The sequence below is a fragment of the Drosophila subobscura genome, chromosome J (assembly GCF_008121235.1).
Source record: "Drosophila subobscura isolate 14011-0131.10 chromosome J, UCBerk_Dsub_1.0, whole genome shotgun sequence".
NCBI classification, from domain to species: Eukaryota; Metazoa; Arthropoda; class Insecta; order Diptera; family Drosophilidae; genus Drosophila; species Drosophila subobscura.
In genome coordinates, this window is record NC_048532.1 from 8,026,455 (window position 1) to 8,052,971 (window position 26,517).

The following is a 26,517-nucleotide window of genomic DNA, read 5'->3' on the forward strand; positions in this document are numbered from 1 at the left end:
ATTAGTTTGAGAATTGGCCGCTCTGTGTTGGGGCGCCACTGTGAACTTTTGAAATTGCCTCGCTCAAATGGCCGAAAACTGGAAAATTTCCAGACCAAGTACCAGGCGAACAGAAGTCAGCAGAAGGTAGCTGGTTTTTATTTTTTCAATGGTGTCAAGAGCTGGCTGCTATGAAACTCGGCGGTTTTTTTTGAATCTCAAGTCATTAAAGGTATGCACCATATCGGAGTTCCACGGGACATTTTTTGTTGTTTTCTCCTTAATTTGGGGTCCGCTCAGGACATGCCACACCTCCTCGTGATCAGGCGAATGTCCTTTAACGTTTTCAATCCTTTCGGATGCAAGGACCTTAAGGATAATGGCATTTTAAAGATGTTTTTAAATGTAATCCCTATAATGGCATAGCTTGGCTGTGTCCTGTCGGATCAGGACATACCACGCCTAATCGTGATCGGGACGATGCCTCGGATTGTTTTCAGTCCTTTCGGATGCAAGGACATAAAGGATAATGTCCTTTTCCTGTTGTTTTTAAGTATTGTCCCTACAACGCCACAACTCGGCTGTTTCCTGTCGGATCAGGACATGGCATGACTCCTCGTGAGCGGAAGAGTCTCCTGTGACGTTTGAAACCATCAAGGACCTCAAGGACTTCAGGATACGGCTGTTTTACGCAATTTTGTAATTGGGATATGTTCACCTTGAAAGTATGCAATACTTTTTAGCATAAAAGCAGCCCCCAAAAGATACTTCATATATTTTAAAATGTTATCTGAGCAGCTTGAAAGTATGCTATACTTTTATTTGTAACAAAAACTTTATAATACATTTTGAAAATGTGGGATTTTATCTATGTACATCCTGCGACCAAATCTTCGGAAGGATGGTTGCAATGACGGAGCGTTCACGCTCCCGCTGGACCACCAAAAAGTTGAGCTCAATGTTGGGGTACGACACCGCTACCACATCGGCCAATTTGTGTTTGGAGAGCTGCAAGATCCTCATCCTTCAGCTCCATGATAACGAAATCGGATTTGATTTCCTGAAAACACACACAAAACAAGACCATGTAAAAAAGAGCAGCTGGCAAGCAATAGACTCACCCATTCCCGCTACTGCAGAATATTTGCGAGTGCCTTATTCTCTCATCTTTCGCGTTTCCGCTGGCGTTCACTGTCTGTCTTGACCGAGGCAAGCATGGTGCAGTAGAGGATCATGTAGCAGCAGTACGAACTGATTTTTTCAGCCCAGCTCGGCCGTAGCACCTCACCATGGTATTCTTGTGGAATATTCTTTGCTCAGGAGCAGCCAAGGGCTCGATATCCAAGGGATGTCTTCACATTGCTGATAGCTTCATCATTGGGCAAACTGTGGAGGAAGAAAACACATACAAGTCTGCCCATCAATTATATCGATGCGTACCGCTGGTATACTCACTTTCTCTGCGTGTCGCGAGGGATCAATGAGTGGTTGCTTATCCTCGTCTGGCACATCATCGTCCTATATCTCGCCATCTATAAATATATTTGTTGATCTGATCATCCAAACGATGCAACAGACGCCACATGGAGGGCTCTGTACCCGGATGTTTAGTACCTGCCGCCTTGTACTCGTACAGCATTTCACTTGTTGCGGCTTCAGCCATGGCTATTTACTAAGGTTTTAAATGCTTCAAATGCTTAATTTAACTATTTCTTTAATTAAATTTTGTACATGTGCCTTTGCTTCAGTGTGACCGCGGAATTATCGATCAAATATACCGACAGACCCTCGGAAATAAACCGAAATATACACTTGCATTTTCAAAATATACTGTAAATATACCGTACATCTTAAATTATTTTCTTCGATTTTGATGTTTTATTTTATATTACTAGCTAGGTAAGAGTCTTCGCACCAAAACTATAATTTTATCCGTTTTATCAATCAATTATCCACAAGATTGGCTAGATTAAAACTAAAAAGTTCAAAACGAATAATTAAACATCGATAATAAAAACACATATCGAGTATGTTTTTTATATCTGACAAAAGCCCGTTGCCATGAAAATTGACAATGTGTTTTAAGGAAATAGGCGCAAGGACCATTAGTCTTGAAAATCAGCCAATCTTGAGGAGAATTACATGATGAAGTAAAATTACAGTTTTAATGCTGAGAGTCCTATTCAGCTGGTAATATTAAACAGAAGATCCAAAGAGATTTTATATTAACGGTATATTTACAGTATATTTTGAAAATGAAAGGGTATATTCGGCATATTTCCGAGGGTCTGTCGGTATATTTTATCGGCAATTCCGCGGTCACACTGAACAAAACATACCGACAAAGTAAGCGTGGCGTCGCTTGGCGCTTGAAATTTGAAGCTAACGATCGAAAAAAAAACCAATTTGTGAAAAACACAGAGCGTCGGAGAATAATTGAGTGGAATATAATTACTTTAAAATGAAGGCAGTGTAAGTAGAATGTGAGAGCTGAAAAGTGTGCAGGATAATTCATGGGTAATCGACTTGCAGATCACGAACGCCGATGCGCGTCGCTAAGACACCGCGAGTGCATCAAACGACAGAGAAACAACGTCGGGACACTGCGGAAAAGGCAAAGGATCCGGTAAATGTGTTCTGCCGCGTCCGCCCACTCCAATCGGATGCGGACCTAACCTCTCTGCGGGTGAAGAACTCCACGACAATTGCACTGAATCCGCAGGATCAGCTGCTGCAGCACCACAAACAAAACGGCGCCCAGCGCGAGATACAGTACATATTCAAGCACGTCTTTCAGTCGGATGCCACGCAGCAGGATGTGTTCGCGTCCGTGGCACAGCCACTGGTCGAGAACCTAGTGCGTGGACGGAACAGTTTGCTGTTCACCTATGGCGTCACGGGCAGCGGCAAGACGTACACAATGACTGGCAACCTGAGGCATCGCGGCATAATGCCCCGCTGCCTGGATGTGCTATTTCGCACCATATCCGATTTTCAGGCCAAAAAATTTGTCTTCAAGCCGGACAAGCTGAATGGCTTCGAAATTCTGTCCGAAGAGGATGCACTGCTGGAGAGGCAGCAAGAGATGAATCTGCGCTTTGCCGGCTCCGGTCGCTTTGCCTACCGAAACAAGGACTCGGATCCGGAGATAGCCTCGCAAGCGTCGGTGGAGCCAACGCCACTACTGGGCCTCGACGAGGACAACATGTATTCGGTGTTTGTCACCTACATAGAAATATACAACAACAGTGTGTATGATCTCCTGGAGGACTCGGGCATACAGAAGTAAGTGGCTGGGATATCCTATCCTTGGAGTGTGCCAGTAAGTAATCATCTATTTGCAGGACTTTGCAAAGCAAAATCATTCGCGAGGATGCCCAACATCACATGTTCGTCCATGGCGTCACCGAGGTGGAGGTGAAAACGGTGGAGGATGCCTTAGACATCTTTCAAATGGGACAAAAGAAAAAGCGCATGGGCCACACGGTCCTGAATGCCGAGTCCAGTCGCAGCCACTCGGTGTTCAACATACGGCTCGTCCAAGCGCCCACCGACAGCCAGGGGGAGAATGTTGTCCAGGACAGGCATAACATCACAGTCAGCCAGCTGTCCCTGGTCGATCTGGCCGGCAGTGAGCGCTCCTCGCGCACCAAGAACACTGGGGTGCGGCTTCGCGAGGCTGGAAACATCAACAATTCACTGATGACGCTGCGCACATGCCTCGAGTATCTGCGCGAGAATCAGCAGGCAGCCAGCAATGGCTTTGCCCCAAAGAAGATACCCTACCGTGACTCGAAGATCACGCACATGTTTAAGAATTACTTTGACGGCGAGGGCCAGGTCTCCATGATCGTCTGCATCAATCCAAGAATGGAGGACTATGACGAGAATATGGTAGGAGCTGGCTACGGCTACTCTGTCTTCCCCTGTTGCTCAAAATTTCCCTATTTACATTGCAGCAAGTTATGAAGTTTGCAGAGATGACTCAGGAAGTGCAAATAGCACGGGCCACGCCCATGAAAATGGACCTGGGACTGACACCAGGCCGCCGCAAGGCCAACAAGCTGTTCAAGATTGCAGTCAACAATCTGAACGAGCTGGGCATTCCCGAGGCCAAGGACCTGGAAGTGGATGTGGGCTTGGTCTACAGTCTGGGACCCGATTTTCCCAGCTACCAAATGGACAGCCCTGAGGCAGAGGTCAAGATCCAGGAGCTCATGCGTTACCTGGAGCAGCGCATTGAGAAGCGAAAGAGGCTGCGCGGAAATTTGGATATCAAATGTTAGTCGTACAGCTTCCACTTCTATAAAAGGCATTCCTTCTAATTCATTTTGTTTACTTGTAGGCGACAATTTCCGTCAGATGCTGATGAACTTGGACCGAGAAAACTTGCAGCTGCGGACGGAGCTAGCTTCCCTGAAGGCCGTCTACAAGCAGGAGCGTGACCGCAGCTCCGCCTTGGAAAAGAAGGTGCGAATCCATGAGAGCTCCATCGATGTGCTGAACAATACGCTGAGTAAGCGGGACAGGCAGATCGAGGAGCTGACATTCAAGCTCAATGAGAAGGAGAACCTCCTTACCCAAAAGGAGCACGAGAAGGAGAAGCAGAAGAAAAAGTTCAGCTCCAAAATGGCAGTGGAGTCGGACAAGAACAAGCGGGAGCTGGAGATAAAGCTCCGCCAACAACGGGAGAAACTGCACGAACGTATGCGCATCAAGGACGAGAAACTGCGATTGGTTTCGAATATTCTACAGTCTGAGGATCTGCCGAGCATGCCGCGTTCGCAGAGCTCGGAGGATTTGCTCAACGACAAGGATCGCGGCCCATTCACAGCTCGAACCGAGTCATCTGTGCCTGCCACGCGAACAGACATCTATGCCACGCCTCGACATGTAAGCCAGTGCTTGTCCTTCTGCTCTGTCAGTTGTAATCTAATGTCTCTCCATCCATCCATCCAGGGCGTGGCAGCTGCCAACAACCGACATCGACGCTCGCGTTCTGCTGGCGACAAATGGCTGGAGCATCGTGCAGCCAATCCCGTGCCACTCGGCACTATTATGCAGCCCTTTCTGAAGAATCGCAAGTCGGTTACCAAGCTGACGGACATGAAGACGCTGACCGAACACGGCGCCAACAAATACTGCCTTGTCTCACAGGAGGCCGACACAGACGGTGATGTGGAGACGAAGCTGTACAAGGGCAATGTGATACCCACCTGTGGCGGCGGTGCACAGGTGGTGTTCAACGACGTGGAGTGCCTCAAGCAGAAGTCACCCGTCCATTCACCAACGCGAAAGCGTCCCAGCAATGGCACGATGTCGGCTATGGGCGTTATCAGCGCCCTGCCCAGCACGGTCACCTCCGTCCAGGATGTGGCCTCGCGTTGCAACCTCGGCATCGAGGGGCACAGTAGCAAGAAGACAAAGATCTAGAGCGCTGTTCTGAAGTTGATTTTCCATTTAGATTATTTTTCTAGTTAACGTAACATACAATTAAAGTTTACACGTCCTTAAAGTTGAATCGAGAATGAAGTGATTTGTTTTTTGAAATGATATCCAAGTAAATAATCTGTATAAATATTCCACACATCGATGAATTCGTAACCTCGCAACTGAGTAAAGCATCTCCAACATCTCGAGAGTGGCCTATGGCCATGGGAGGAGTGCGAACACAACGTCCATTTATAGGTTTATAATAATAAATAGTTTTACTGCAAAGTATTCAATATTTTTCTTGCATTAGTACATATCCGCCCCTGCCCCTTGATTATTATGTGAACTAATAAAGTAGCAATCAGAAGCAAATATGTACAATACACATACAGATGTCTATGATGGTATTAACTATTATTTTTTGTTTTTATTGTTATTCCTGCGTTTATTCAATGCTTAAACCGATAAATTTATTGAAATACATACGGTACCGTTTTACACATACATATTTGTAGATTAATTTCAATTACTAATAAATCAGTCTATAATTAAAATATATGTTTTTCGCTTGATGATTTCATGTATGTATGTATGTACGTATGCATGCATGTGGTGTGTATAAGTGTCAGCGTTTGTGTTGTGTGTATGTGTGTGTGTGTGGGTGTGAGCTGCTCTTCACGAGACTACTAACGGGATGACTTTTCTTCTTAACGCTATATATATATATACGGCAATTGTGGCAGGTTCCTGGCAATGAGGAATTTTAGTCAAAATCAAATGAAGGCGCACTCCCCGCACCCACATGGAATTTGGAATCAGCCCCAATGGGATGGTGGTGTGGTGTCGAATCGAATCGAGTCGAGTCGAATCAAACCCAATTAAATAATTACAACATGGATACATGGACACACGTGGTACTACGTGGGGTACAGTTAAAACAAAAAACGGGAACCACAACTAAATTTGTAACATAATCGGCATAAACGGCACGAAAACTCAATCTCAAATCAAGTGCAAATATTAACATATACATCGTTCATCATAATCATTAATCATCTTTAAATTCAAATTAAACAAATACCAATTTAATCAATATAAAGCTGTGTGTTTTTCATAAACGAAACCTTCGCCTTTCTCTCTCTTTCAGGGCCTCAACTCAAAAATATTTCTCTTCTGTAGCTGTAAACTGTTAACTGTAATTGTATGCTTAAAATTTCGTAATACGTAATATTATAATATTCTTTTCCAGACGCACTTCTTCAGACCGACAACTAACTAATATACTCGTATGTATGCTGTTTCTCGATCTCTATATAACTATAAGTATGTTTGTATGCTATGTATGTATATAATCGTAATAAAAACTAAGGAGCAAAAAATTATTCTACGGTGGAAAACGAATTTTGGCTATAAAGCAACGTTAATTAAAGAAACAAATTATTAACAAGACACACTCTCCTCTCCACTCTACTCCTCACAGCCACACCCCCTCCCCACCTCTGAAAAAACTACGCCCATCTGGCGCGTCTCTCGCTCTCTCACAATATTTTCGTGTATGTGTGTGGTGCATGAGTGTGGTGTGTGCATGTGTGGATATATGTTAGCAGCTGCATTTTTGTTGGCAAGGCAAGCGTTAACATTTACATTACGTTACATTAAGTTACGTTACGGATTCACCCATCCGCTGTATGTGTACCTCTGATGTTTGCATGATTGTTGTTTTTGGGGTTGTGTGTAAATTGTGGCTTCAACTGTTTTGTTGTTTGTTGCATGAGTGAAATCTCGATTGAAGACGCTGCTACCCATACCAATGCGGATCAGCAGACGTGTTCGCTGCAGCTGCAGCCGATTGAGTGGCTCCTATGAACACTTGACACAAGCGCCCTCCACATCAAAGTCCAGGACCATAAGCTTCGTTTCCTCTGTCCCATTGCGTGAGCCAACCGCACAAATCAGCTTTGTATCATTTGCCCTGAAATCATTACAGCATCAGAGCGTTAGATCCCACTCTTTCCTCTAAATAAAATTATTATAGCGCTTACCTAATCCTCCACACAACACCACCAGAGCCACCCGAATCCAAAGCCACGAGGTTGCGTATAAAATCGCCCGTCTTCACGTCCCACAATTTGACAGTGCCATCGTCCGAGCTGGTGACCACAAATCGTGAATTGAATTGCAGGCAGGTGACCGCAGACTGATGCTTGTTGGGACCTTTGGAATGCAAATTGAAAGCAGAATTAGCAGGGATTCTTAAGATGCTCAGCCATGTCCCATACCCGACAGCGTTTGCAGACATTGTCCAGTTGTGATGTCCCACACTTTGACAGTGGAGTCGGCATTGCCAGAGACGAGTATGTTCTGGCGCAGCTCCATGCCCGACGTCAGGCTCTGATGGCCCATCAGAGTGTGCTTGCAATTGCCCGTTTCCGCATCCCACACACGAATGGACGTGTCCAGTGAGCCCGACACCACATGGACACCATCGAACTAAAGGGGAAACCAGAGTATAATAAGATCATGCTCATCGATGGGTATCTCTATTTTAGTACCTGCAGTGAGTAAACGCGATTTGTGTGCCCCTGCAGCGTGTGCAGACACTCCTGCCGCTCTGGATGCCAGATCTTGACCATGTAATCGTACGCTCCGGACACAATAAGCTTTCCATCGTATTGTACACAACGCACAGCAGCCAGATGGCCAACAAGGACATGCAGACAGGAGCCCAACTCGATGTCCCAGACCCGCAAGGTGGCATCTCGAGAGCCACTGACCACCCTGGAGAGACGAAACGGTGATTAGTAACGAGCTCCAGAGCTTCGATTGCTGCTTCCACTTACTTATTGCCATGCAGATGCATGCATCGCACAGTGGACGTGTGCCCCTGGAGTGTGTGTACACAGGCACCGCTGTCCATATCCCAAACCTTCAACGTGCGATCCGTACTGCCCGAGATGATGATGTTACCAGACATTTGCGACGACCAAACACCACCAGTGTGGCCCACCAGTGTGCGTAGGCACTAAACAAAGAGATCACTTCAGACCAGAGCTCAGAGAGCATTCATAGATCCAGATTCACTTACCTTTCCATTGACTGCAGACCACACCTTGAGGGTGTTGTCATCGGAGCCGGACACAATACGATTGCCAGAGAACTGCAGGCATGTGATGACGTGATCGTCGTGGCCCTTCAGCACCTTCGGCTTGCGCACGGGTCGCGAGCGCCAGTTCATCTCGATAATGTGCTGCCGCATATAGGCGGCCTTCCATGGCGAAGAGATGGGCGGCATGTTGCCATCGCGTCCCCGTTTTGGTCGGTCGCTGCGCGATTCCGTCTGGATCTGGCTCTTGCGGCACTTTTCCTTCCACAGCAGATTGTCGTCGCAGAGGAAGCGCCAACTGCGACACGTCTGGGCAGCACGCAGCAGATCCTTCGGCTCCAGATAGGACAACACCAGCAGGGCTATCTCCCGGGGCAGCAGCGAAATAAAGTCCCGCTGGAACTGTGGCTCGATCACCTTCATCATGTGACGCACCTGCGACGGATCGCAATGGTCAATCAGACGATCGACAGCCAGCAGACGCTCCACATGGGACCAGCGCTGGAACTGCTGCAGCCAGTGCTGCAGCTCTGGCGGCGGATTGTCACGGGCGGACACACCGCGCGGTGTACGACGCCCAATCGGTGTCGTGGTGCTGGCGTTGGACACCAGCGATGGCGTAAGCGACAGCACCGCTGTGGGGCCCAAGTGCTGTGACGACGAGCGTGGAGTGGATGCAAAATCGTAGGCAATACGCTTGCGGCTATTATCGCCGACTCCAAAGCCAGCACCGCCAATACCGCCGCTGGCCGAGATGGCCATGGAATACTCACAGCCCTCGAGAATGCGCACTTCGTTGTATTTGCGCTTGCGCTGTTGAGAAATCAATGTTCCGGTATTGGTGAATGCGGTGGAGGAGCCGCCGTCGCCAATGGCCGAGGAGGATGTGGACAAGGAGATGGGCTCGTCGTACTCCACTGGTTCCATGTCGTAGGGCTCGCTGAGGCTGCCGTTGCTGCCGCTGCTGTAGCCACTGTTGCCATTCTGGCACGTACAAATCTCCTCCAAGTCCGAGTTGTTCTCCTCATCGCAGTTGAACCACGACTCGTCGCCATCTCCCGGTTCGATCAGACCACCATCCACGACATTGTTGTTGCTGCTGTTGGCTCCAGCTGCACCCGCGGCGCCCTCTTCGACCACAACCTCCAGGACTATGACATCGTTGGAGCCATTGCGTCTTTGACGTGTGACCAACGCATGAGCTGCAGCACCGCCCGATGTTTTTGCTACACCGGCCACGCCGCCGCAACCCGGTAGGCGCGCGAATAGACGTTCCTGTGTCTGGGCACTGGCGTTCACTTGGCGCGCCGCCTTTGCTGGGGCTGCGTACTCACGTCGCGTTGTGCTGCTCGATGTCGAGGAGGAGGATGCTGACGTGGACGTCGAGGCCTGGGCATCATCGGCAACGGCCGATCCGGAACACGCCGATCCGGATGATGATGTGGAGTGTAAAGCGTATGTGCGGCCGCCATCCTGAGAAGTCTGCGAGCCCACAGAGCTGAAGGAGATGGACTGGGCGGATGATGATGCACTAGGTTTCTCCTCCTGCTCCTGACAGCTCAAAGTGGATGTGGATGTGGATGGAGCATCATTCGAATTGGTATTGGTGAACACATCCGTTCGAGCAGCTCCCGTACAACTGGTGCCTGAGCCCGCACCCGCCGCTTCTGATGACTGCGACAGCGGCATGGTGCTGGATCTGGTGCTCTGGCTGCAGCTGCTGGACGCTGCTGCACCCACTGTTGAGGATGTGCCCAGGGTGGATCCTAGATTCAGTTTGGCAGTGGACTTGCTCAGCCGACTGTTGGTATACTTGCGGCTGCTCGTGGGGGTCGTCGATAGATCCTTGTACGTACACTGAACGGATGGGAAATGAATTTATTGAGTTATTATATTCGAAGGAATGCTCTTTGGAATGAATAATCTCTAGAGATCTCTCTCTATTTACAAGACTGACAGTTTTACGACTGCTTGTTTTCGGGGCTTTCCATGTTGATTGATAAATTACTCACCTTGCTGTCCGAAGAGACGGTTCGTCCGTTGCTGCCGCTGGGCCAATCATCGCTGCTGCTGCTGCTGATGACTCCGCCGCTTCCGCTGGCATTTGCTCCGGGTCCTGCTGCTGTCCCTCCGCCACCCATGGACTTGATCAGACTTAGATTCAATTTGTTCCGACTCAGCAGGGAGCTGGTGCGCAGAATGATGCCACCAGTGAGACGCTGCTCTGTCTCAAAGTCGCGCCGCTCTATCAGATCCATCGACTGGATGTCCGCCTTGGACAGGGGCTGGGTGTTGCAGTTGGAGTTGGAGCTGCAGCTGGATGTGGATGCAGAGGCCTCCTCTTGCGCCCCACCCGATGCGGCAGATGTGGCCGATGCGGCTGGCGAGGGATTCGACGTGGCGTTGGCGGTGAGACTCATCTGCTTCAGCCGCACTGACATCAGCCTGTCATGGAGTGATGTGGATGTGGCGGCATCGTCTGCCTCCGGCCGGCTGTCGTCGGAGTTGCCTGGCTCAGACTTGGTTCCTCTTCCATGTGGATGTGCTTCCTGGTGCTGGTCTTCCACCTGATCCTCATTAAGCATAAATTCGTCGCTCAGGCGCTTTGGTTTTCCGACCTGATCGCCGAACTCTGACGGTACATCGGTCCCATCGGGATGGGGATGCGGCAGAGCCTCCTCTACGACGGGTGTCTCGAGGAATATTTTGGAGCCATCGGCGGCCATGATGGTGCCGTCGGGCAGGGCCATTTGTGATGTGTTTGGACAGTCGATGCCAGCCACAATGTCCTCCACATCATCATAATCCTCGATCAGCTCCTCTTCATCTTCTTCGTCCAAATCCTCCACATCTGCCTCCACTTCCTCGACGTCCTCCTCCTCCTCTTCATCATCATCATCATCGTCGTTTATAAGGCAGACAATCGGCGGCTCCTCACTATCATTGAAGAAGCCCCCATGACTGTGCTCGGAGGAGGGATGGTCATCGTCGTTAATGGTGTCTGTGGATGAGCTATCATCCACGGCCACCACCACGCCAACGGTAGATGCTGGCCTCGTGCTGGTGGGCAGTGAGTTGGAAGAGCTAATCTCAAAGGTCTCCAGCACCCCGGAGGTGCTGGACTCATCATCCAGCACTACGGCAAAGCCATGCTGAGAGTTCGACGACACACACACGTCCTCCACATCCTCCCTCAGAGTTGACATAGATAAAAATGCTGATACAGCTGATTGTGCTGTTTTTGCTCCTGCTTCCTGGCTGGTAGTTGCCGTCGCCGTCGCTGCCGCCGCCTGACTCTTCAGTTCAATGAGCTGGCCGCTGACCGTACACTCCTCCTCTGCACTGGTCCAGGAATTCCCGCTAACAGCTGGAGGACATCCTTGTTCCATAATAATACTTGACGAGCATCCAAAACGAAACGGGGCAGCGCGCTTTACCAGTTCACCAGTTCGCTGCCTTTACCTCCTGCAAAGAGAACGATGATCATTAAGGAATGCATTCCATATCAGGGTATGAGGGGAACAGAGAAAAGGAGTAGTATGCTTCAGCCTAGATTTGCCATCCATTTTGATACCTTTTAGTTCCACTTCCTACTGAAATTTATAGACACTCTTATAATACACGTATATTTGATCAATTTCAATGCTCATCCTTTGTGCTCGGGGAGAACTCTGAAAATTCCCACGCAACACGAAAAAAAAAAAAAAAAAAAAAACGGAGAGAAATGAAAAGCAGTGGGAAAAATTGTTTAAGGCAGCCGCTGCCGCCGACGACGTTGTCGTTAAAACTCGAAAAAGGAAATCACAAAAGTGCATCGGATCGGGGATCGGCGGAAGAGGCTAAAACGGCGCGAAGTAGAATGGGAAAAAGAAGACGAAACGGGTATTACAACAAAAAGAAGACACTCACATACACACACACACGCTCGCACGCATACACATATACACAGTACAGTAAGAGGCAGGTAGGCAAGCGGCAGGGCAGGCGGCAGCAAAAAGGTATTGTGGAGAAGAGATGGCGAGAGAGCCAGAAGTAACGGACGTAAGAAGAAGAAGCAGCAGCAGCAGCAAAGATACACAGCAGAAGCAGCAGCGACAACAACAACAACATCACGTACACCTTGCAATTCAAGCCGCTATCTTTTCCCTCCGCCTGGGACTGGCTTGGGGAGAGCAAGCAGATCGTCGTTTCGTGTATCTCGTGCCTTGTCTGTCACACAGCATCATCACCAGGGAGCAGCTAGGGAACCAACCAAAGACCGATCGCACACAAACGAGGCACACATTCACATACACACTCACAAAAGCGTGTAGAAAAAGGGATCTCTGCTGCCAGTGGAGATGGGCAGGGCAGGGGCAGGGTGCGCAGACATTGCAAGGCAGCATCAGCATCCGCAGCGAACAAAAGGGGCGATCACAAAGGAATTTTCAGCAGCGCTCCTGCTGTTGCATCACTCGCCACAACAGACAACAGATCAGATGTGCAGAGGTATTCTCGGGAATATATTTTCCTTCTTTCTCTTCCCACCCTTCGGCGTTTGGCTGTTGACCTCCCCCCAAAAAAACGTTGCTTAGGGTCTTCGGGGTCTCTGCTTTCACGCCGTATTCATACAGTCTGCCTTACATTTACCTGTGCCGCAGGATAGCCAATACCGCAGCACGATGCGCCCAAAGAATTTTTTAGACACGGGAGGAGTCGTCACATTGCTCCCTAAAAACGCACATACACATGTATTTCATACATGCATGTAAATAAGTTAGAAGATAATAGACCAGTAGTTACGATATATGAAATGTTTAGTTAGCCCATTTAAGAGTTTCCGCTGCATTTCATTCTCAGTTCTTGGCCCTAACCCCACTTTTCTGCACCTGCACTGCAGCGATGGTGATGGAGGAGAGCGAGCCAGCCAGCCCCATAATTCGTGGAGCAAACAACAAAAGAAAAATGTGAACATTGTTGTACACACAGACACACAGACACATACGCATACAGAGCAAATGTCACGACATCCACGAGAAAAGTTTGCTGCGTTATCCCTTCTATAATTTGCTTTTAAAATGTTCTGCAAAGCGAATTGACTCTGTGCAACATACCCAAGGCAAACAGTTGCAATTTGGTTAAATTATTTAACTATTCCATCCGCTCAAAGTTTTTTGCGTTTAGCCCACTCACACACACGCACGCACGCACATACAGTTCCACGGGGCACACGTTTAATTGAATTTCCACATACTTCTTTGTGCCGTTGCTCCGGGGAGTACTGTAGACTCTGGAGTGGTACCGTTTAAACCTTACTTTGTTTATTTAATTTTTAGAAACATAAATTTTACTTGGACAGACGAAAAAAACTAATGACTCGAGCCTGCCTTTTATTAATTATCGATATACGAAACCATCATCTTGAAGACAGCACAGGTATCGCGTGAAATTACTATCGATGGAGTCGTTACGGCCGTATGACACTTTGCTAACTGCCTGGCTGCAGTTGTATTGGACTGCACTTAAATTGAAGAGTGGGACCAGCCATAAATAGCATGCAGTGTGAGTGAGATTGGGATAAGCACGGACTTCAGAACTAATTTATCGTTGTGTCACTCGTGCAATCTCTGAATTGTCAGCTAAGTCTAATGTCATACGCCCATTTGCAGTTAGACATTTAGCAAAGTCGAATGTGATACGACCTTAAACAGTGCAATGAATCGATACGCGGAAAAATTTAAGTATTTGGAAATCCGGAAAACAAAACTACAAAAATTCTTGGATGTGATGTAAGGATATGTTTTGGGAATCTGAATAAAGGCACTCCATGGATGATGAGTTAGCGAGGCATTCCCGTTCATCGATAGCCAGCCGGTCATCGAAAGTTTGCGTTTAAATAAATCACAGCGAAAATATTAAAATTCGTTTGACCGTCGAGATGGCTGGAGGTCTGTCCGAGGTGGTGTCCGAGTACCTGGACAAGGGATTAGTGCTCGTGATTGCCGACTTGCTCAGCTTAATCACAGTCTCATCATGCTTGGTGATCAAGGTGCCGCAAATAAATACGATAAGAGAGAACCAATCCTCGAAAGGTGAGCCAGCCGCCTTGTACATCCTGTCCGCCCACTCATATTTCACTTTACTTGCGAACACAGGTATAAGCGTTCTTGGGCTATGCCTGGAGCTGTTCAGCTACACAGTGATGATATCCTACAACTACACCAGTGACTACGATTTCCTCTCCTACATGGAGTATCCCGTGCTCCTTCTGCAAGAATACATCCTCATCTACTACGCCTTCAAGTATCAAAATCTACTCGGCAAGAAGACGCAAATATTTGCCGTCGCCTATGTGATCATAGCCACGCTCATATACCTGAAACTCTTTCCCATTATCATCCTTACATTCTTGGTGGTGAGTAATGCAATACATAGGGTCAATTGATATCGCGTATGTGCACATTCGTCATTGATTAGAGGGGCTTTTGACGTCCCGCAGCCCACAACAATTTTTGACTAGATAACGCGTTCAACGTAGTTCAAACTTGTTTCCCCGAACACCTCCGCAGCCGCTCCAATTAACTAATTATGTTGCTGTGATTTCGGTAAACGAGTTTTGTTTGTTTTAGATTTTTTTCGAGCCGTCTCCGATAAAGCTATCTGTCTGTCCGCTCTTTACTGGGAATCATCTTTGTCCAAGGTCAACATTTATTGTTGTATAATGTTTGAGCAGCTATTTATACTCTCGCCGGTGGTGGCCCCCTTGACCACCTGATATATTTATTTAAATAAATGCTTCCTCTTTGTCGTTCATTAGCCTTTTTGCACGCCCATTGGGGCAACCAGCAAGGTGCTCCAGCTGCTGGCCATACTGAGGACAAAGGATGCCAGCTCAGTCAGCCGCACAACCTGGGCGCTCTCTGCCTTCACCAACATGAGTAAGTAGACATGGAGTCAGATTTAAACTTTACTTTGAACACTCTCCCTTATCCCTTTTAGCTCGCATCTATACGGTGTATGTGCAGTCGCATGACTTGATGCTGCTCTCGAACTTCCTTATATCGACGTTCCTCAGTGCTTCCGTCTTTGCAGCCGCCTGCTTCTATAAGAAGAAGGTGAAGAAGGCCTAAGAGAACCATCCATGCTCAAGATTATCAGTCGTTGTTGTAGTTTATTCTTATCCGTTTAAATTGATATTATAGATTCATCTTTAAAGTGTTTCGTTGTTGTCATTTAACTGTCGGCATAGAAAGCCACAGCTATGGCTCCCAGAACAATCATTGCTGACGCCACATAAATGGCAGTTCGCTGCCAATTCATTTTGGTTTTGGGCGGACCAACGTCTATGGTTTTGCGTTCTTTGTGTTTGCGTTTTCCGAATTTCTGTTCGAACTTCTCCAGTTCAAGGCGATTGCGTTCCTCCTCATTGCGGCGCTTCTCTTCCAGAAGCTGCAGTTCCGCGGCCTGGGCACGGGTGCGTTCGGCCACACAGCTAGAGTCGCACTCCAGCGACGTTTGTCCAGCCCTATGCTTGTCGCATGCGATCTCCTGCTTAAGTCTCTTGCAGGCACAGAAAATGCGAACCTTCTTGCGGCACAGCTCCGGATTGGGGCACTTGCCAGAGTGGCATATCGACATGCACCGATGTGCGCAAGGATACTGAAAATAAGTCTCATTAATAAAGGGGATCTCTACTCAACCTTACGGCACTCACATTCTTTAAGCAGCGACTGCCACAGCTGCGGAATCTCTCCCGCCGCTCGATTATCTCCTGGACAGTGCCCGCCTCATCGAAATATTCGCTGCACTTGTACACCAGCTGCGTGAGACCGCAGTGGCACTTGCTCTTTATCACAAAGCCACATGGAGTGCAGGGCGGCGGATGGCAGCCCTTGGGACAGGCGTGTATACATCCAGTAGGACGGGGTATTATGCAACCCTCCTCGCATGTGGCACAGCCAGCCTGCTGCTGCATATCTTGCGGATTGGGCACGGAATGACAGACGCGTGAGCATTTGTGATTGCCACATTTGAGTTTCCGCGCACATTTGCGCTGGCAGGAAGTGGGCTTGGAGTTCCAGCAAGGCCAAGTGGCCACCTCGTGGCCTCCAATGCAAGTGACGCTGACGCCCTCCTCGCAGCGTGGATGTGGCAGTGATTTGTATTCATACTAAAGAGGAAATCGAATAAATATGAGGAGTTCTTGTATCATGGAAGCTTCTCCCACCTTTTTGGTTTGAGGGCGGGCCGATGCATCGGCAGGCCGGTTCACTCTGACAGCCTCGTGACAGCGCGCCTTGCAGATGTGTCCACAGCCGCTGGCAGTATTTGGCAGTCCACACACCTGGCCACAGGGCGGACACTCGCCTTTGTGGCATCGATGTTTAATGGCATGATGACATTTGGCAGTTATACTGAAATCATTCCATTGGTTTGTAGATTTGGGGGATTCCTCATTCCTTTCTAACTCACCGACAAAGTTCCAAGCAGACGATGCGCGCACTCTTCTCTCGACCGCAGGGCACGCTGCGCCGCGTCTTGCCGCAGCGGCAGTTAATCTGAGACTCCAGCTTGCAGGGATAACACGGCCCATTGTGGCACACGGACTGGCACTTGTGCTTGTTGCAGCTCAATTGCTTGCCACAGATCTTTTCGCAAGGCGGGCACTGGTCGCCGCAGCACTTTCTATTGCATGCATGCTTGCCACAGTCACGCATTTGCTTGCACTTGGTTTCGCAAGTGTGCTCCTTGGAGCAGGGCAGCTCCTTCTCATGCAAACCGCAGCGGCATTTCTTCTTTGTCCTCACAGGGCACTGGAATGGTAATTGTAATTACGGGGTCCTTGCTATTTATGTGTCGGAAAAATGTCTTACCGAAATGCAGTTGCCGCGATGACAACGCTGTGTGCACGAATGCTGACCACAGGATAAGAGCTTCTGGCAAGTGTCGCCACAGGTTTCCACAGCCTCACTGCATGGCCGCATTTGGCTCTGTGGAAATTGAACTTATAAGGCATGAGGGCTGCTTTGTTGAGTTGTTCTGATACGTGAGTAATACATACACTTTTGCCACAGGGGCACGTTCTCACTTCCAAGGGACACTCTCCACCGCCGCAGGGTCCTGCATGGCACACCTTTTCACATGTGTGCAAGCCACAGGCAAATGTCGCTCCACAAACCTGAAACATTTTGGCAATCTTTTAGCGAATTCCTTGCTTTGGGTTCACATCCACTTACATTTTGGCACTTCCATTTGCGATCCGAGCAGCTAACCACCTTCGACTCTCGCTTGCACTCGCATGGCTGGTTGCTCTTGCTGCTGCAGGGCGGACACTGACCTGGTCGATGGCATACTTGGATGCACCTGTGCTTCCCGCACGCCAAGAGCTCTTTGCACTTTAAAGAAGAAGTCATAAGTGGATTAAGGATTGAATTCATTAAATTGTCTCACCGTTTGCTGGCACTTCCATTGCTTGTCTATGCAGCGCATGGACCGCGGAGCTGATTTCCCACACAGGCAGGAGACTTGCGCCTGCTGAGCACAGGGCGGACACGGCCCGGGATGACAAAGCAGCTTACAATCGTGCCCGCACTTGGGCTGAAGTAGTTTCTCACAAATCTCGCCACACGAATGCGGCACTAGGAACGGCTGCGACTGCGGATTTTCTTCCTTGCCGCAGAAACAGTTGTATTGCGTTGGTTTCTCTGCCGGCTGGTACTCCCTGCGGCACTGGGGACAGCACCAGTGGAGCGATTTCTGACGCTTGGGCGGCACAAAGTCCCCCAAATGATTGTAGTGGCCCTGGTTGCCATTCTGCTGCTCCGCCTTCACTTTCATCTGCATCATGCTGTCATTGGCCCACCGCTGAATGCAGTTGAGGTGGAAGAAGCAATAGCAGCTCCCTGCAGGACCATATCGGCTCCACTCGTCGGATGCTGCCAATGCAAATGAGACAAGTGGCCGCTCCAGAGTGCAGGGTGTTCTCCAGGAAGGTAGTGGTGCGTGCGGCATCCTTGTCACTTGCCGTCTTTCCACTAGACCCACTGGATGTCGGTTGGTAGTGCTTGTACAATTGATCTACAGCGAATTCATTGATATTACAGTAAAGATAAGATTGATGCTGATTGGACACGTCACGGCGGCATGTTGTGGGGGCCACATACCCAAAATTTTCTGCTCATCCAGTTCCCCTCATCTTCAGAGCTCGAGGCGTAGGCGTCCACAAGTTTCTGGGCCGCCGCAAGGTTTTTGGCCTGGACTTTATTAAACTTTTCCATTTTTAAGCCGGTTCGACGTTGATAGCAGTGTGACCGCGGAATTATCGATCAAATATACCGACAGACCCTCGTAAATATACCGAAATATACCCTTGAATTTTCAAAATATACTGTAAAAATACCGTAAAACTTAAATCATTTTCCTCGATTTTGATGTTCAATTTAATATTACCAGCTGGTTAGGACTATCAGCTTTAAAAATGTGATTTTATTCAAATCATCATTAAATTCTCAGCAGGATTATGCTAATTTTATGATACATCTTTCCTCAATTGATTGCATAATAAGAATAAACTAAAAAGATCAAGCAAAAAATGTGTTATAAATCCATTTAATCAACTTGCTTTTAATAATTAACAATGAATTTGTCTTAGACTGTTTCGAAGGATACCACTCCTCCATCATCAGCGATCTCTAAATCAATTATTTGTTTGCAACGCTCTTGATTTCGAGTCGTAGGCAATTGCAATTGGTTTAGCAAATTTTTTATTTGTCCTTGTGAGAAGAACATAGATTTTTTTTCAAAATCTCTATTAATAATTTGCAATGGATCTGTTTAAATATTAATAATGCGTCCCATAGCAGTTGATCAATCGAAAAAATTGGATGATCTGTGGAATATGGATCAACTATTGGAAATTATTCAATATCAATGGCTCCCATCGCAATATCGCCAATATTTTCAATTGGACCATCTGCATCTACTGAAATGTCGCCAATTTTATGTTTTGCTACAAATTTTGCTACTGAAGAAGTTTTTGACCTATATTTTGATGGTAGCCACCATTAATAGAAATGGAGGATTTTTGTTGCGGAAAAACTGTGTGAAGCCGACGATAGCGCCTGGCCAGGCCCGACCTAGGGTCATAAGTTCATCGATGTCGCACCCAATGATGGTAGCCACCATTAATGAGGAGGATTTGGACTCTGCCGACGATAGCGAAGACACCAACAAGCTCCATGCCAGCAGCTGCGCGGGCGGGCCGTATCTGAATCCATCTGATGATGATGTCGACGGCCGCATCAGCAGCAGCAATATCCTAGGCGGAGAAATTAGCCACCAGCTGTCGCAAGCGAACCGTCAGTCTCAGGGTCTCCTTAATGGTCTCCTCAACACCGATTTCTTTAAGATTTAATTTTTACTTCTTTATTGGAGCAGGGGGGGAGGAGCTATCCGATAATCCACTGATCTCTATTTTGAATTGGGGGCATGGCTCAAACGCTTCCGAGTGAGTCCTCAAATTTAAGCAGCTGAACGCCCGCAATTTAAATAGTTAAACGCTTTGTCCAAAATGTAGAAATAATACTGCTCGTAAATGTTTGTTGTAGCCAATCATCCCTTCTGCTTACTAATAAATTCGAGTGGGCACAATATCATTCAGCTGCGTTAAAAATCTTCATCTTTCATTGATTTGATGACATATTTACTCGATTTTGATATTCTGTTTAATATTGCCATCCAACTAAGACTCTCAGGCGTGGAACTACAATTTTCTACGATTGTACAATACAGTCGCAACAAGATTGTCCTACTGTTTATAACTTATTTTATTGGATTGTTTACACAAATAAAGATATAACTGAATAGGTTAGAAAAAAAACGAACTAAACGCTACGTTTTAAAATGTTTTGTAGTATTTGCCTTTGTATACCCTGTATCTAATTAACATTTAGTTTTCAATGCTGCTCTTAAACATAATAATGCTTTAATAGTGGATTGGCATGCTCTTAAAAGATTTATTTGTTTTTGTTATATAATATGTATACCGATCGAAATACAGTCTTGGTTTCTGTATTATGATAAATTTGTTAAGATATCTCTCCAACGTAGATGTATATACCTTTCACCAGACATGAGGACGGTGCAATGGTGCTGGCACCCTGCACGTACGGATGTTTAGTTGAGGGACGAACTGGATCGATTCCACCGGTTCGTTTCCGTTATCGTCTTGCCGATTACATTTGTTGCGCCTGTAGAAGATTATTTTTATCTTGGTTGAGCACCCGCGCAGCTTCAGATGCTGCAACGGATATTTATATCTCAGTTCGCGCTGCGTGGTGCGTTTTTTGGAACAGTTTCTACATGTTTTGTAAGTTAAGAAAACATATTCTTTGTCCACACAATAGCAATTGCATAATTTTGTTACCATGAAAAGCGAATACTTGCCACACGACTAGTATTTAACGCGCAAATTAAAAAGTTTATTGCAAAAATTAAACAAAATTCGAGAAACTAAACATCGATAAGACAGTTGCGGTTGCAGCTCTGCAAACTATCGATCACTGGAACGCTGTTCGTGTGCCGGTGTTTGATGGTATTGACGATTTGATCATCGCATCGCATATATAAATGGGTAGATTCCCGCAATAAGCTCCAGTTTACAGTCGAAACTAACGAAGAGAAGTAATGGCGGAGGCGAACAATAACGTTAGAGCAGCTCCCCGCACCGCCCGAGAGGTTCAGCAAAACTTTGCCGATTCTCTGGGCTATGCCGAGGAGATAATCTGGGATCTGTGAGTATTGCGCAGTTTCTCCTGCTGCACATGGCTTGCGCACCGAGCTAATGACATCATCCCCAGCTTGTCCCAAGAGCAGGCGCACATCTTGAAGCGTAAGCTGAGGGAGCTGGTGCGCGATCCGGAGGAGAAGAATAGACGCGTGGATGAGGAGACCGCACGCAATAAGCTCATCGCGGCCAATGAGAAAATTCGAGAGACAATCTTTAATGCGGTCTGGGAGCAGCGTAAGGCCGCTTATCTCAACTGAACGCATCAATCAGTCATACAGATTTTTTGAATTCCAGGAAAATATACAAATCGCCAGTCGCTGACGTCCATAATTTACGTAATGGTTGTGCCGAACGAGCAGGACGTTAATCGCGCCGAGGATTGCCGTTCCTTTTCTTGTCATCCGGTTTTCCGCACGCGTCGCTGTGTCAGTAAGTTGCCTCCTGGCCATCGGCAGACTGCTGTACTCATTCTTTGTACTCTCTCTAGCCGGAAACAGTGGTAGAAGCGGCGACAGCTCCAACTGCTGCATGGTGTTCGTGGACGAGAATGGACGCGTCTATCCGAACTGGGCCTCATATGTGGCCACAAACGAGCTGCCCGACGGTGTAATGGTGGCCCCCGAGCGTGGCATTTACAAGATTGTCCACGGTCAGGTGAGGTTGGACAAGTACACGACACCGGCGGCCAGCACGAACAAAAAGGTGCTCGGATATCTGGACACGGGCAGTGCGATCGGTGGCTTTGCAGCTGCCTGCATACCAGTGGCCGCTTTCTTAACGCTGCCGGTGAGTGCGCCGCTGATGGCGGCTGCCGGTGCCGTGGGCCTGGCTACTGCCGGTTATGCCACGGCACGTTCCAGTGCCAAGCTGGTGGATCGCAGCCAGCATGAGCAGTCCATCAATGTGACGGACAGGGAGGCGCGTGGCCACTGGCTGGGCGTTATCGCTGGAGCCGTGGGCCTGGGCGCTGCAGGTGCCACCAGTGCAATGTCAGCGGCCACAGCCGCCGGCAAGGAGGTGGGAGCGGTAAGACCAAATCCAATCCAGCCTTCACCCTTGAGTTTATTGCATGTAAAATCCCCCTTGCAGATTACTCAGCTGACCATCAATGGGTTTAACATCTCCTCGATTGTCATCTCGGGCACTGGCGTGGCCAATGGTGTGCTCGACTTGATACTGGTAAGCCCTCCATCGCATCCTTTGGACTCCGCTCTATCATTTCTTTGCTGCAGAAACATCAGGATGGCGATAATGTCACAGCACTGGATGTGCTGCAGCTTTCGGCCTCGCTGGTGCTGTTCACGCACAGCGTTTACAACTTCCGTTTGGCATCGACAATTATCAATGATACGGCGAACAGAAAGATAGGCAGCTATCGCGAGACACTGAGCAATCGCCAGCGGTAATCAGCTAATAAGCTTTCGATTTATAATCCTTTCCCTCTTGACACTTTTCGTTGCTTGTTTTGCAGTCGCGCCTTTGATAAGGTGTCCAAGGAGACCATACGCATCCGTGGCAATACACAGGGCAAGCTGGACATAATACGCGGCGTGAATGAGGTGCCCTCAGGTCAGCAATTCAACGATCTGTACAAGATCAACAAGCAGCTGAACAAGGAGGGCGTGCGCGCTGCCTTTGCGCCCGATGGCAAGGGCTTCGTGCTGAACGATCAGGTGGCCACCAATACCGCGGAGCTGCGTGCCAGTGTGCAGCATAATCAGGGGCCCGACATACTGGGTCAGGTGCGGCAGCCGATACCCGCCACCCATGAGGCAGCGGTAAATACCAGAACGATTGGTGGCTCCCGCCTGCTGGGTCCCAATCCGACTGCCCTTGACGGCCCAGAGCCTGCCAACTATTCCACGGGCGCATATGCGCTCCAGCTTAGCTCCGCTGTGGTCGGCGGTGTGGTCTTTGTCCTGGAGAAATACGGAAAGGTGCTCTTTGAACACATTGTCAATGCCGAGAGTATTGAGAATTTGATCACCAGCATGGCCAAGAACCTGGAACCCGAGATCTTTGATTTCATCATGAATCTAACGCGCACCTTCATGGACACAATGCTGCATGAATTAACGTCGGTGCTGAAGTTCTTTATTGCCACCGAATCGGTGCTGTATCGCATCCTTAAGCAAATTCTGGACAACTACAGAGATGGGGACTACGATGAGATTGTCGCGCACACCGTGGAGATTTTGACAGCCGTCAGTGCCTACTTTATGTCGCTGAATCCAAACTCTTACTCCGAACTCCTCACAAAGTGTGACGTCTGCGAGGGCTACTACAGCATCTGCCAATTGTAAGCAAAAGTCGCAGAAGAGGAAACAAATGTAAACCCAATCACAAAGTGAACTTTAAACATATTATAAATGAGCACAACTTGACAACAAATAACAGATGGCTGTATACAAATTTGATAGAACTTACAATGTACACAAATAAATAACACATAAATAAATAAATAGTTTTGTTTTTTAAAAACACTGCGAAATATTCTACGGATATCCATTCCATTACTCGCCAGTCCGTTATTCTTGTGGCTTGTACCCGTGATGACGAGAGCCTCTATCCAGCGATAGATTCTTCTCAGGAGCGAGAAGGAAGGATTCTTCAGTGCCGACACATGACATATTACTAAGCTACTCATTATTATTATATTACTCATCCATATAAAATTTAAATATAAACACAGGAGAATTCTCTATAGCCTCATATTGATAGATTTGTCCCACCAATAAATTTGATAGATTTCGAGTTGATTTTTCTTTTGCATTTGTCTCTAAAACTTTTAGACAATTGACAGGAGCAGATACAAAAATGATTTAAAATTTAATAAATAAATGAAATTATAATTTCTGCATTTAGTTTACACGCTACTCGCTTCTCGTTACAGTAAAGTAATTAAAATAATGATGAGAATAAGGTCTTAAGAGAGAGGGTAGGGACCACAGAAAGCGCTGAGTTTTTGGTAGCTTTTTGTTTTGTTTTTTGCTTTCTTTATTTCACGAAGACAACACAGACATATTAAGATCCAAAATATATATAGATATATATATATATATGTATGTGTATAAGTGTAGTTGTTTTTTTTTTGTAGCTTTTGTTCCTTGCTGAAAATGTACGTGTGAGTGTGTGTGTGAGTGTTTCCTTGTGTTTGTGTGCGTCATCCGAGGGCAGAGAGTAGTACGGGTTCGAGTAGAGGCTAGAGGGGTTAGCCATAAATCCATCACTCCTTTAATCCAAACAACTTAGACACGAGACAATTGCTGCAGCAAGTTGCACGGCCAGAATGCCTCAACGCGCTCTTTGAGCAACTGAAAGGGATACGAGATCCAGGTAAGTACTGTCTGTGCCAGCAGGCCCATTGGCTCTGGATATTGGTGCGTGAGTAGGGCCAACAGGGCCGTGAAGGAGCAGAGTCCAGCGGTGAAGAGTATAAAGAAGGGCAGCTCCTTCTTCGGATAGACGGAGACCTCGTGGAAGGCCGGCAGCAGTTCACGATCGGCGCACTCGGTGCACGTTGGATATGGATAGAAGAGATGACCGCGCTCCAGCGGATACGGCAGCATGCGAAATGTACCCTCCCAGGTGCAGTGCAGCAGATTGAGCGCGCCCTCCACCTGCTTCCAGTGCTTCAAGTGGAAGAACGCATAGGCCAGGGCCTCGGAATCGCCACGCTTCAGTATATGCTCCGGCGGCAGAATGAGCGGCTTCGTCTCCAGCAAATACTTGGGCACATGCGGATTGAATTCCACTGCCCGATGTATGGCCTCCACGGCGCTCATCTCGGCAGGACTCAGCCCGCGCTTCGAGGCAATGTCCGGCGAGAACTTGTCCGCAACGGCACGCGCCTTGAGCAGCGCTGCCGTATAGCAAATGGTCGCCGATTTGGGCAGCGAAATGTCATCGTACTTGGCCAGTATGGCATGGCAATCGGCGTAGGCCTGCATCTCCAGCAGCGTTTCGATGAGATTCTCGTGTATGTTCAGCACGCTCATGATGGAGGGTATCTCCTTGGTGAGATCGCGAAACATCTTGGCCGCCTCCTTCAACTTGCCCAGCTTGCGGGCGCACATGGCCAGCCGCCGCTTGATGTAGATCAGCACGTTCGTGTCCCTGCGATGCATGCCGTCTGCTATGGCTCCCTGATGCTGCGTGGCCTGCGACTTGCGATAGTTGAGCTCCGCCACCTTGAGCGCTGTCTTCAGTATCTTCTCCGCCTCCATGATGGTCATAGCCTCCTCCTCGGCCAGCAGAATGTACGCGGGCGCGCATTCGGCATTGATTTCCAGGGCATTGTGCGCGGACTTGATGCGCTGCATGGGATTCCGTTCACGCCAGGCCGTCTGCATAATCTCGTACTCCTCCTTGCGCGCATCACCCTCGCAGGTGAAGAACGTCTGATGGTCCTGGGCACTCAAATTCATGTCGTAGTACGTGAGCGGCTCCTTGCTGGTCGCCCAAAAGAAGCGCTGATACTCGGCACCGCGAAACAGATTCAGAGGGTTGCGCCACACTTTACATTCGGGCATTTGGGTGCCCGTGCTGGTGGTTGAATTGGTACCCCCACCAGCGCCCGGTCCTGCGCCGCTGCCACCCCCACCACCACCACCGCCACCATTGCTGCTGCTGCTGGAGCCACTGCTGCTGCTGCTGCCGCTGCCATTGCTGGAGTCCGATTGGGCATCGTTGCCATTGATCCAGGGGCTAATGTGATTGATGGACACTTGCTCTGTCAATGGAGAAAGGTTTTAAATTAGTTGCAGTCAGAGCGGGAGCACGGGGAACTTACCAATAAAGGATGTTCCGTACTTGCGAAAATACCACCACTCAAAGATCAAAATGAGGCCCGATATGAGGCTGGAGGTGCCCGTGAGTGCCACATAGAACTTTGGCGTCAATGTGCTGAGAAACATGGATGAGTCCCACATCCTGAGACACAAACGTTTTTTTGGTTTGGCAAATTGTGTATTGGATGTTGTTGTTTTTGTTGCCTTCCCGTTGCCGCCACGACCGAGCGTTTCGTCGCCTCGAGTGGAGTGCACTTAAGAGCGTCTCGTCGCCGAGTTGCAGTGGTTTTCGAGCCGAACAAATCGTTTACAAACAAATATCCTCGCTTTATCCTTGGATCCTGTAGACTTTTTTTTCTATAAAGTATTCATCGGAGTGGTGCAAAGGGGGGGATGAGAGCGTTTAGTTTTTCGATAAACACCAAAAGAGAAATACCTGTCGATTG

General features: G+C 48.1%; 6 protein-coding genes and 1 long non-coding RNA gene across 13 annotated transcripts; 3 read left to right on the top strand and 4 right to left on the bottom strand.

The window, feature by feature from the left end:
- Positions 1 to 841: 841 nt before the first annotated feature.
- On the bottom strand, positions 842 to 1,725 carry LOC117893876. Of its 3 annotated transcripts, XR_004648826.1 has the most exons (4): positions 1,594 to 1,725; positions 1,435 to 1,511; positions 1,101 to 1,365; positions 842 to 1,039 (listed from the first exon to the last, which is right to left on the bottom strand). It is a non-coding gene; the product is annotated as an uncharacterized LOC117893876 (long non-coding RNA). The 3 variants fall into 3 exon arrangements; XR_004648825.1 differs by having other exon boundaries at positions 1,435 to 1,725; XR_004648824.1 differs by having other exon boundaries at positions 1,420 to 1,725.
- A 587-nt stretch (positions 1,726 to 2,312) lies between these two features.
- On the top strand, positions 2,313 to 5,793 carry LOC117895434 (kinesin-like protein KIF23). The gene is made up of 6 exons (XM_034803088.1): positions 2,313 to 2,451; positions 2,512 to 3,264; positions 3,324 to 3,873; positions 3,939 to 4,260; positions 4,325 to 4,872; positions 4,939 to 5,793. Exons 1-6 carry the CDS (start codon positions 2,441 to 2,443, stop codon positions 5,410 to 5,412), a joined length of 2,658 nt encoding a protein of 885 aa, XP_034658979.1. The 5' UTR covers positions 2,313 to 2,440; the 3' UTR covers positions 5,413 to 5,793.
- Positions 5,794 to 6,049: 256 nt separating this feature from the next.
- On the bottom strand, positions 6,050 to 13,904 carry LOC117895433 (F-box/WD repeat-containing protein 7). 4 transcript variants are annotated; one of them, XM_034803087.1, is made up of 9 exons: positions 13,749 to 13,904; positions 11,389 to 11,980; positions 10,528 to 11,343; positions 8,498 to 10,372; positions 8,253 to 8,434; positions 7,965 to 8,190; positions 7,692 to 7,902; positions 7,455 to 7,626; positions 6,050 to 7,384 (listed from the first exon to the last, which is right to left on the bottom strand). In XM_034803087.1, exons 2-9 carry the CDS (start codon positions 11,902 to 11,904, stop codon positions 7,273 to 7,275), a joined length of 4,110 nt encoding a protein of 1,369 aa, XP_034658978.1. In that variant the 5' UTR covers positions 11,905 to 11,980; positions 13,749 to 13,904; the 3' UTR covers positions 6,050 to 7,272. The 4 variants fall into 4 exon arrangements, with proteins under 4 accessions (XP_034658978.1, XP_034658976.1, XP_034658974.1 ...); XM_034803085.1 differs by having other exon boundaries at positions 10,528 to 11,346; XM_034803083.1 differs by having other exon boundaries at positions 10,528 to 11,980.
- Positions 13,905 to 14,225: 321 nt separating this feature from the next.
- LOC117895436 (solute carrier family 66 member 3) lies at positions 14,226 to 15,712 on the top strand. Its single transcript, XM_034803090.1, has 4 exons — positions 14,226 to 14,586; positions 14,650 to 14,909; positions 15,312 to 15,432; positions 15,494 to 15,712. Exons 1-4 carry the CDS (start codon positions 14,433 to 14,435, stop codon positions 15,622 to 15,624), a joined length of 666 nt encoding a protein of 221 aa, XP_034658981.1. The 5' UTR covers positions 14,226 to 14,432; the 3' UTR covers positions 15,625 to 15,712.
- Positions 15,646 to 18,799, bottom strand: LOC117895435 (NF-X1-type zinc finger protein NFXL1). The gene is given in 11 exon segments (XM_034803089.1): positions 15,646 to 16,153; positions 16,209 to 16,664; positions 16,722 to 16,908; positions 16,967 to 17,307; positions 17,368 to 17,484; positions 17,556 to 17,672; positions 17,731 to 17,889; positions 17,945 to 18,394; positions 18,396 to 18,571; positions 18,658 to 18,687; positions 18,690 to 18,799. Coding segments are annotated over 11 exon segments (2,541 nt in total). The 5' UTR covers positions 18,772 to 18,799; the 3' UTR covers positions 15,646 to 15,727.
- A 2,259-nt stretch (positions 18,800 to 21,058) lies between these two features.
- Positions 21,059 to 23,739, top strand: LOC117895419. 2 transcript variants are annotated; one of them, XM_034803053.1, is made up of 7 exons: positions 21,059 to 21,285; positions 21,352 to 21,515; positions 21,576 to 21,710; positions 21,769 to 22,307; positions 22,371 to 22,460; positions 22,514 to 22,683; positions 22,753 to 23,683. In XM_034803053.1, exons 1-7 carry the CDS (start codon positions 21,179 to 21,181, stop codon positions 23,582 to 23,584), a joined length of 2,037 nt encoding a protein of 678 aa, XP_034658944.1. In that variant the 5' UTR covers positions 21,059 to 21,178; the 3' UTR covers positions 23,585 to 23,683. The 2 variants fall into 2 exon arrangements, with proteins under 2 accessions (XP_034658944.1, XP_034658946.1); XM_034803055.1 differs by lacking the exon at positions 21,059 to 21,285 and having other exon boundaries at positions 21,399 to 21,415; positions 21,459 to 21,515; positions 22,753 to 23,739.
- A 516-nt stretch (positions 23,740 to 24,255) lies between these two features.
- Positions 24,256 to 26,498, bottom strand: LOC117895420 (protein ST7 homolog). Its single transcript, XM_034803056.1, has 2 exons — positions 26,074 to 26,498; positions 24,256 to 26,013 (listed from the first exon to the last, which is right to left on the bottom strand). The coding sequence occupies exons 1-2, from the start codon at positions 26,210 to 26,212 to the stop codon at positions 24,530 to 24,532; spliced, it is 1,623 nt and encodes a 540-aa protein (XP_034658947.1). The 5' UTR covers positions 26,213 to 26,498; the 3' UTR covers positions 24,256 to 24,529.
- Positions 26,499 to 26,517: the final 19 nt, after the last annotated feature.